The sequence below is a fragment of the Asparagus officinalis genome, chromosome 10 (assembly GCF_001876935.1).
Source record: "Asparagus officinalis chromosome 10, Aspof.V1, whole genome shotgun sequence".
Lineage (NCBI taxonomy): Eukaryota > Viridiplantae > Streptophyta > Magnoliopsida > Asparagales > Asparagaceae > Asparagus > Asparagus officinalis.
The window spans coordinates 8,046,948-8,057,773 of record NC_033803.1 but is presented as its reverse complement, the minus strand read 5'-3'; the positions used below and the strand labels follow the sequence as shown (position 1 = coordinate 8,057,773).

The following is a 10,826-nucleotide window of genomic DNA, read 5'->3' as shown; positions in this document are numbered from 1 at the left end:
TAGTTTTCACTTTGGTACCATAAAGTTTCTCTCTTTTTTCACTTTGATACCGCAAATGAGTTTTTAACATTTTGCTACTCCAAGGTGTCAAATCCATTTCACTTGAATACCCCGTCCATATTTCATTATATTTTCTGTTAGATGGTTTAACTTCGAAGGAATTGAAGCATCAGGCTGTGCTGCAATTTTGCTCATGATTTCCTCAAAATGACTTCAACAAGAAAAATAGATTGCCTACAATGAAAGGGTTAAATTCCACATAACCCCTCTCATGTATGCATTCAATTGCACTTAGTACCCCTCTACTCCCATTCATGAGCACTTAGCCTCACTCAATCACGACGAAGAGCGCGTTGCTTGCGATTTGTCTTTTAAAAATGACAATTCAAGATGTTAAGTGCTATTAAATAAATTGAGGGATCTTTAATTGCTACTGAAGGATAGCTTAGGGGGTTTATGTGCAATTTACCCCTTGATAACTTAGAAGCAAGTAACACAGCCTGGCCGGTCGTTAGTGATTGATCTCCTACCTATGCGCCTCTTGATGCCTTCAAGGAAATTTGATACCAAGTTAAAACCACACTAGTTAACACAAAGACAGTCACCCACAAGAAACTCCCAAAAACCCCCAGTCCAGCTAAAACAGATTTATTTATTTTTTCCCCCAAATTTAATCACATATCTTCACAACAATAACAAAAACGAAAGCACATATAAAGAGATTCACACCCAAACTCGAAGAAAAAACACAAGTCAAAGCCATTTCATAACTGCAATGACCAATAAATGATGAAAATAAAGGAATATATAGAATGCATCAGCAAAGAGAGACTCTAAAAGAGTAAGAAAACTGCATTCTTCTGATGCTACCATCAAAAACTAAACAAGCTCAAGATCACCAGATCCCTTCAACTCTACACCCACAAACCCCATCTAATCCAGTCATATTTGCAGAAACAACAACTAAAAAAATAAAAAAAAATAAAAATGAAAGCACATATTGAGAGATTCACACTCAAACTTAGAGAAAACCACAAGACAAAACTCAGAGAAAACCACAAGCCAAAGCCATTTCAGACTGCAACAACCAACAAATGAAGAAAAAATGCACACAAAAACATCAGCAAAGAGAAACTACAGACCATAAAATACAATGATGCTCAATCTCTTCCTATCATCAAAACCAATTTCACTCTCCCAAACCATCCCACATCGTCAAACCCTAAGTTAACTCAAACTCAACATACACAAATCCTATCTAACTCCCTCATTCCCCAATTCTGATCCTCCAACTCTGGCAGATAATCCTAGCGTCTCCGGTGGCATATCCCAATTCCCACCTCTCCGGCCCCAGCTACCTTGTCTAGGGTTTGACTCCGTCGTTACCCTAACTTGATTCAAATCTGGCGAAGGACTGGGAAATCCAACACCAACACCAACACCATCTTTATCTTCTATCATCTCATTATTCACACCTACCTCTAAATCACTTCCATTTCCTTCTATTTCACCGTCCCAAGCCACTGCCTTCCTTCCTACTTCCATATCTCCGACCCCATTCCCCATGTTCGGGCTCATAAACCCTCCACCGCTCACTGCACGAGCATTAAACCCTTTATCTCCATGAGCCCTAGCCCGGAACTTGTTCTTAGAGGGTGGGATGCTTGTGAAGAATACCTCTTTGAAGTTATTCACTAATCCTATGTTGTAAGGGTTTGAACGTCGATCATATCGATAGCGGAAGTTTTCATATGTTGTCTTCAATAGGAAAAAGAAAATAAATATTAGAATATTATTCTCTTAGGGCTTATTTTCCCTTGTGTACTCCAAATTTTACCATTTTTGATACCCCAAGTTTTAATTCCATTTCACCTTAATACTTGTCCAGATTTCTTTACATTTTTCTATTACAATTGTATCATGTCCCTGACACGTGAGATATATTTAGGTCAATTATACTCCCACCCATTTCTACACTAGAATCACACAAAGTATAATTGGGACAATAGTTCATCATGCTAAAAACAATAGTCACAAAAATGTGGGGGGAATTATTTTTCATGAAATGGGTATTATTGACCTAAATGGATCGCATGATAAGTATGTGATACAATTTTAACAGAAGATAACAGAATCTGGACAGGGGTCTCAAAATGAAATAGTATTGAAACTTGGGATATCAAAGCATTAAAAAAATACTTTGGGGGTATCAAAGTATCGAAAAAAATACTTGGGGTATCAAAACTAAAATATGGGTAAACTGTGGGTACCAAAGTGAAAATAAGCCTTCTGTTGGAGACTAAAGTGATATGAATGAAATGTTTACCTGGTTAGTGCTCATGAGATATAAATGAAAGACAGAGAGGCCTCCAACGAACCATACTGATATGAAAGTGTAGATTAGGAGAATGATGGAAGCGGGAGTCTTGGCCATTGCTCTCCATACAGTAGTTTGCTCAGCGTCCATGATTTTCTTGATGTAGATCCAGCAGAAAGAAAAGACATAGACGCAAAGAAGAGTTGTGGAGAAAACAAACATATAGAAGAATCGATAGTTTCGCTGCATTGAAGATAACAGTAGATCAGTTGGAAGAATTGATAGTATTGCAGCAGAAGAATGTTTTTATTTAAATTCCCGATAACAAGTTGATGCCTCGCTAGGGAAACCTGTTGCCGATCAAGAAAAATGATTGCAAGAGAACTATAAAGTTTAAGTGAAGTAGGGAACTTTTAAATTCTCTGCATTGCAAAGGAGTCTCTTTTAGAGCCTTTACATCCTTCGACCTAAAGCATGTTATACAACACGGATGACAGTTTTGATACTCCAATTACATATCAAAGCATGAAAAAATAAGACTATATTAGGTGGATGTCTTAATTCATTGTACTGACATCGCTAATAATTGCATATGAGAACATATAAATATTAGTAAAATTTATTAGATATGTAAGGTATCAGCCTCTGGAAGACTAACATGTCAAAATTTTATATGGGCGTCAAGACCGAAGTAACACCAATATGTTAACTAGTAGAAATTGATGACTTAACCATTTTTTGATTAGCAAAGTCAAAAGAAAGAACTTTTAAGAGTTCCTTGCCCATTTTATATCCATTTTTTGATTAGCAAAGACAAAAGAAAGAACTTTTAAGAGTTCCTTGCCCATTTTATATGACTCAAGGTCCAAAAGAATACCTTCATGTAAGCAGAAAGTCAATGGATTACATAGGTAAATACATCAGTTACGAATTCAACTATCAGAAACTATTCATAAGTTTGAATTTAGGGAAGAGTTCAAGAGAGATGCGTCGGAAAACAATTGGCAACAGTTTGAAACGGATTCAAACATATAAATGTAATAAGCATGCACCATTTTTCATTTCTTATCATAGAGTAAGATGTTAAATCAAGCATGATCCAATCAAGCATGAGAGATCTGGAGTATTAGTAGTGCCAAAAATATATTCAAAATAATAAAAAGCTCATTTCACTTGATTTGACGAACTAACTGGACAAAATACTAACCTAAATCATTTGCTACTTGATATATTAAACTACATTACATATATAACCATTCAGCTAACATCTATCTGCCCATGTTTGCAGAACTAGTTAATTCTGCTACTAATTAGCACGCAAATACAAGAATATATAATGCTACAGAGAGAGTTTATGTTGTCTGAAAGTTTTTCATCCCATAAAAAAGCTATTGCCTTGTCCCTGTAATAATATAACAATTTTCCTATATGGAAGCCCAACCAGTTCTAAACTGCTATCACTAATTTTTATAGTTCATTCAAACACACAAAGACTAATCTTTTTAAATTCTCCAATTCTTTCTTTCATGAGATTTGTAGTGTTTTGGAAAAATTAGGGTTAGTCTCTATCATAGAGAGGTACCCCTTTTATATAAGTGCACTATTACAAATAGGTCCTTACAATATTGTCTAATTACTATCTAAATAACTCAACACTCCCCCTCAAGATGGGCGATAGATATCAATCATCCCCATCTTGTTACAAAAGATATCATACTCTCTAGAACTTAATCCTTTTGTTAAACAATCAGCTAACTGCTCTTCTGATTTCACATATTTCAAAGTCAGTACTCCTCTATTCAGTTGCTCCTTGATAAAGAACCGATCGATCTCCACATGTTTGGTGCGATCATGCTGAACTGGATTGTTTGCAATATTAATCGCCGATTTGTTGTCACACCAAAGTTGTAAGGAATCTCTTCTAAACAGACGCAGCTCAGATAATATGTTTTTGACCCACATCAGCTCGCACAAACCAACTGCCATAGCCCTGTACTCTGCCTCAGCTGTAGACCTAGCCACCACATCTTGCTTCTTGCTACGCCAAGATACGAGATTACCTCCAACAAATACACAGTAGCCTGTAGTGGACCTACGATCATCCATACAACCCGCCCAATCAGCATCACAGTAGCCTTCAATTCTCAGATGTCTAGAACTTCTGAACCACAACCCCTTTCCTGGGCTTTCCTTAATATATCTAAGAATTCTGCGAACTGCATCCATATGCTGCTCTCTGGGATCATGCATGTATCTACTCACCACACTCACGGCATGAGTGATATCAGGTCTCGTATGGCATAAATATATAAGTCGTCCAACTAGTCTTTGATATTGCTCTTTACTCACTGGGTCACCACCCTCGGCACACATCTTATGATTCTGCTCGATAGGAGTAGATGCAACTCTGCACCCCAACATTCCTGTCTCTGAGAAAAGATCCAGAGCATACTTCCGCTGAGAAAGCACTATACCCTTTCGCGACCTTGCAATTTCAATTCCGAGGAAGTATTTTAACTGCCCCAGATCTTTAACTTCAAATTCCTCTCCCAATTTCTTCTTCAACCGTAGGATTTCTTCAACATCATCTCCAGTGATTACAATATCATCAACATAGACCGCCAGAATAGTGATACGAGTTTTGGAGTGCCTGTAGAACACAGTATGATCCCCATTGCACTGCTTGTACCCCATACCACAGACTGCTAACCTGAATCTGTCAAACCATGCTCTTGGAGACTGTTTTAACCCATACAAAGACTTCTTCAACTTGCACACCTTCCCAGCTACTTGAGAAGTAGCAAAGCCTGGTGGAATCTCCATATACACCTCCTCCTGGAGATCTCCATGCAAAAAGGCATTCTTGACATCTAGCTGATGTAGTGGCCAATTAAAGTTGGCAGCACATGACACCAACACTCTAACAGTGCTCATCTTTGCTACTGGAGCAAATGTCTCGTCATAGTCAATGCCATACGTTTGACTGTAGCCTTTAGCAACCAATCTGGCTTTATATCTGTCGATCTTGCCCTCTGGAGTTTGCTTAACCGTATACACCCACTACATCCAACAGCACGCTTCCCAGCTGGCAAAGGTACCAGCTCCCATGTATCATTCTTCTTCAAGGCCCGAAGTTCCTCTTGCATGGCACTCAACCACCTGGGGTCTTGCTTAGCGACCTGCCAGTTGTTAGGTACAGACACGGAATGCAATGATGCAATGAATGACTTATATGCGGGTGGAATGGATGCATATGAAATGTAATTCGCAATGTCAGTATCCCAACTACCAAACCTAGCCGGAGGTTTTCCAGCATTGACTCTAGAGGTTCTGCGGGACAAGACAGGAGTATTAGAAATATCAGGGAAGAACTCGTTACCTATCGACTCAGGTGGAGAAGTCACTGGAGAGGAGGGACTTGGGACATCAACATTTGTGGGCACTGGTATAGGCACAGGAGGCGGCTCATGCTGTTGTTTCTGTCTCCTCGTGTACACTCTCAGCTCCCCCTGACCTTGGCTGTCACCTCCTGAGTCGCCACCACTACTCGGCGGTGTACCATCACTACTCGGTGACTCAAGAGGACATGGAATCATCCCAACCACGACGTCATTCTCATTCTCATTCTCATTTTCATTCTCATTCTCCCCCTCTTTACTAGCATCAGTAAAGTCATCTCCAAACAAGGAACTCAACTCCGTCTTCTCCCCATAAAAAGGTTCAAACTCCCGAAAAGTAACATCCATACTGACAAACAACTTTCTTTCAGTAGGACACCAACACTTGTATCCTTTTTGGCTTGATGAGTAGCCAACAAAGATACATTTAACTGCTTGTGGATCCAGTTTACCCACCATCAATCTGTGATCTCTCACATAACATGTGCATCCAAACACTCTTGGTGGAACAACAAAAATATTCGAGCCCAAGAGCATCTCACACGATGTCTTCATCCCTAATACTCTTGATGGCATCCTATTGATCAAATAAGCTGCTGTCATGACAGCCTCACTCCATAAAAACTTAGGCACATTCATTGTCAACATCAATGAGCGGGCCACTTCTAGTAGATGTCTATTCTTACGTTCAGCTACCACATTCTGAGCAGGAGTGTCTGGACAGGTGGTTTGATGAAGGATTCCCTGACTAGAGATGAAAGAGGCAAACTCCTTGTTAACATACTCAGTCCCATTATCTGTTCGGAGAATCTTCACCTGCACTCCAAACTGTGTCTTCACATAGGCCGAGAAGTCTTGAAAACATTTGTAAACCTCAGATTTCTGTTTCATCATGTATATCCAGACCATACGTGAATAACAATCAATGAAAGTAAATTTCTGTTTCATCATGTATATCCAGACCATACGTGAATAACAATCAATGAAAGTAACAAACCATCTAAAGCCACTAATAGAGGTGGTAGGACATGGTCCCCAAACATCAGAATGGACAAGTGCAAATGGTTCACAACTTTGTAGACCAATCATTTTATAAGTAGAACGAGTATGCTTTCCAAGTTCACAGGCATTACAAAATAACTCTTTTCTATCCACTTTCTTCATTAACTCAGGTTCTAATCTATTCAAACTCTCAAAAGATAAATGCCCTAACCGGCAATGTTGAAGCATCGCTTCTGCCTCTGGCCCTCCGCTAACAGCAAAATCTCGATCAAATAACACGGTGCAATTTAATTGATCAATAAGAGAGCTAACTGAGAGTAAGTTAACTGGAAACGAAGGAACATGCAATACAGATGATAAGGTAACAGATGAAGTGCAATGGACCGAGCCAGTACCCCTGATGGGTTGGGATGTCCCATCAGCAGTCTGAACCGTCTCAGGGTGTATATGCTTACTCGGATAATATAATGCAAACTCACTAGATGCTCCTGTGACATGCCTAGATGCACCTGAGTCTATGATCCAATCAACATGAGTTTTAGTGGATGCAAGTGCCTGAACCTGTGTACCTTTGTTTGCATGAGCATAACCAATGAAGTTACCAAAGCATGTAGTGGTATCCAGATCCTGGGTAACTTGTCCCTTGCCCTTCGAACTCTCAGCCTGAAGCTTGAACAGACGTAGTTCCTCCAGTTCTGTTATTTCAGCTCCAGTCATCCCAATAGTAGCCTGGGACTCATCTGCCACAGCTAGGTGAGCAACTCCTCGGCCTCCACGTCCCCTGCCTCCTCGACCTGCACGGCCACCTCTCTGTCCTCTGCCTCCTCGGTTGCCACCAGTGTTACGGGGTTGAGGGCAATTGTAGCTGAGATGTCCTTTCTTTCCACAGTTATAGCACTCTCTATCATCTCTGATGTGAGCATCCGGAACCACCAATGCCGAGCGGACAGCAGGTGAAGCCTCACCTGTCATCACCTTCTGTCTGATCTCCTCTTGTTCCATCGATGCAATAGCCTCATCCAAAGAGGGAAGAGATGACAGATGGCACATTGCTGCCCTCCTCCCCTCAAACTTTGGGTTCAAACCCTTAAGAAAACGAGCCACACGCCTGCGCTCAAAATATTGTCTCCCCAAAAGAACATCTGCCGGGTTTTGTAGCGATAATGGATCATAGTGATCCAAATCCGCCCATAAGTGACGTAGCTCTGCTGCATACTGGTGGACTGTCTTCTCCCCTTGTGTGGTAGCATCAATCTTCTCCTCCACTTCCATCATCATCATCACACTCCCAGCTCCAGAGTACATCCCCTCCAATGTCCTCCAGACATCAGCTGCACTTGAGATAGACTCCACCATCCCAGCTATGGTTGGAGACACAGAAGTCAACAACCAAGAAACCACCAGAGAATTAGTATTACTCCATGTGTTCCACTCAGCACTCGTCTTATTCTCCGGCTCAATGCATTCCCCCTTCACATGCTTTTCAAGTCCTTTGATTCGAAGGTTCAGCAATGCCCTCCGAGACCAACTCAGATAGTTTCTTGTCCCCTCAAGCTTGATGTCATTCGGCAGCAACTTTACCCTCTCCATTACCTGCGTCGACTCCGATGTGGTCACAACCGACCTACTAGAATTCTCCTCTAGTTTGGTCTGAAATACTCTGGCCACCCCCTCGAGGATCTCCTTTAATTCTTGACTTGTAACAGGTGTTCCCATCTTCACAATTAACTGACTTGTCACAGGATCTCCTTCAGCTCCTCTAGTTTCTTGTTCCCATCTTCACAGTTGATTCCCCTCTCTTCCCAGGTGATTCCCCTCTCTTCCAGCAACAACACCTAAGAAAGTAATTTAAAAATGTCACAATTCCCCAACTGAGATTCTCTGGCTAAGTCTCTCCAGCCCAACTGCCATCGACGCTGCCAAAAGGAAAAAATGTCGCACCAGCCCTTCAAAAGAACAACACCTCCTTCAAGCCTCCTTCAAAAAGAAATCGATGGCCAGTCCAGCCCTCAATCACCAGTCCTCCTTCAAATCCGAGGGCTACAGAACCCTAGGTCAGGGGACTCGTCGGAATGGAATCGTCGTCCGTCGAGTTCAGCGTCGTCCTCACCTAGGGCAGCGTCGTCCTCACCTAGGGCAGGGCAGCGGGTCCTCAGCGGAGGCGGCAGCGCTGGGGGCGGAAATCAAGGAGTCGACTCAGGAGGGAGAATCGGTGGAAGGGAATTGGTGTTTGATTGAAGAGCTCGAACAAGCCGATAGCTTCAAGAGGAGCCGCCACAGCTCTGATACCATGTAGTGTTTTGGAAAAATTAGGGTTAGTCTCTATCATAGAGAGGTACCCCTTTTATATAAGTGCACTATTACAAATAGGTCCTTACAACATTGTCTAATTACTATCTAAATAACTCAACATTTCACACATTATCAGGAATCAGTTAACATTTTCAAGATTACTGGCAAAAACAGTTTAAGATTAAATGAATACAGAAACCCCAACTAACAATAACCAACATGAACTGCATAAATTAGGAGGACCAGAGATATGGACTTAGTCAAGTAGCAACAATGAATAAGAAGAATTATTAAAAATGATAGTACTGATTTCATTTATATCGGCATCAAACTAGTACAAAAAACAGTTTATCATCATTTATATACTTAAAGAAAAACTAAATCCGAGTAATTGCACTCACAAGTCCAATGCACTGCCCCACCCAAGGGCAGTGATGGTCAAACCGCTGTACACAGTTGTTACAGATTGAACAATGTGAACACCGAGGAGGTCGATAAAGCATGCAAGTATCACAATACTTAATTTTCACCGTCATTCCATTAACAGTGACATCCTTTGTTCGAGGTAACCGTAATTGTGGTGTTTGAACTCCCCCAACTTCCGTGTTTCCATCATAAACTTCAGGCTCTGGTGGGTGTGCGTTACGAGGAATGATACCCGGATCTCTTCCAGAAGTAAGTAGAAGAAGAGCTAGATCCTGGGAAACAAAACCTATCATTTCTTTAACCCTTGAGAAACTTACATTGGTAGTTGAGATGTGTATGAAAAGGTACTTAATTGTAGTTTCCAATATTAAGGTTTTCAGAATGTCTAGTGATGGTCATTTGCGATTTAGATTGTGTTCATGTTTATATTTTAAAAAGTTAAAACCATCTATCTATCTCATAATACTCACATATAAGGTGAATGCAACAGCAACTAACATTATAGATATCCCAAGATGATGAGCAAAATGATCCATTAGCTTTCTGGCAACATATACACAAAAAACAGCAACAGGAGCGACAATAAGAAATATCGTGAGAAATAATGATCTCACATCAGGGCCGAATATAAATCTCCCTTGAAGAAAAAATATCTGCAAACATGTCATAAAATATTTATGAGTATATTGTTCATTCAAAAAACTCCTTAGTAATGACATGTGAAATGGTGAGAAAGAAAATAGTTGAGCATCAAGTCTAAAATGAAACAGCGAGTAAAAACATTTAACTTAGGACATTAAATGTAAAAGAATAAACAACTATCTTTGACCAATCAAGCTTTTAGTAAAAATATCTTCATATGTGTGACTTCAGCAAACATTTTGCAGATGAACTCAAATAAATTTGAAATGAACAAGGAGGACCAAACGTTACTAACATGCATCCACCAAACACTATAGTAACCGAGTACCGAATATGTATCCAGCACAGTGCTGCTCCTCTGTTTAAGCATCACTCCTTCATATTGCCCCTTTATGTTAAGAATTAAGTATACATTTCAACACCTGTACTCAAAGAACCTGTTGTCCATCTTCTCCAAAGGAGACCAATGATTTGCAACATCAAGAGTTAAATAAATTGAGAGCCAGTTATAGAGGATAAAAGGAATCGAAACTTTAGGAAGAGATATCCTATGGCTAAGTATACGTGCCAAATGAAAGAACAAGTAACATTAGCATAGGGAAGAGGTCTCCCACTAGGTTAAGTGTAAATGTTAGGTTAGATACAAGTATTCCTTGTCAACCAACAAATGATAGGATGCTGAATATTAGGTTCTCAGTTAGGCTCAAGGATGATAAAGCAACAATATTGAACCATACCAAATCTATGTG

General features: G+C 40.3%; 1 protein-coding gene across 2 annotated transcripts in view; it reads right to left on the bottom strand.

Annotated features, from left to right (window-relative positions):
- Positions 1,046-10,826, bottom strand: part of LOC109825081 (probable protein S-acyltransferase 7) — a 12,733-nt gene continuing 2,952 nt past the window's right edge. The window contains exons 2-5 of one of the 2 annotated variants that reach the window (XM_020391794.1): positions 9,906-10,088; positions 9,411-9,707; positions 2,327-2,560; positions 1,046-1,758 (exon numbers count right to left, since the gene is read on the bottom strand). In XM_020391794.1, the coding sequence (XP_020247383.1) occupies positions 1,255-1,758; positions 2,327-2,560; positions 9,411-9,707; positions 9,906-10,088 (1,218 nt within the window). In that variant the 3' untranslated portion in view covers positions 1,046-1,254. The remainder of the gene's footprint in view (positions 1,759-2,326; positions 2,561-9,410; positions 9,708-9,905; positions 10,089-10,826) is intronic. The other variant, XM_020391795.1, reaches the window with a different exon arrangement.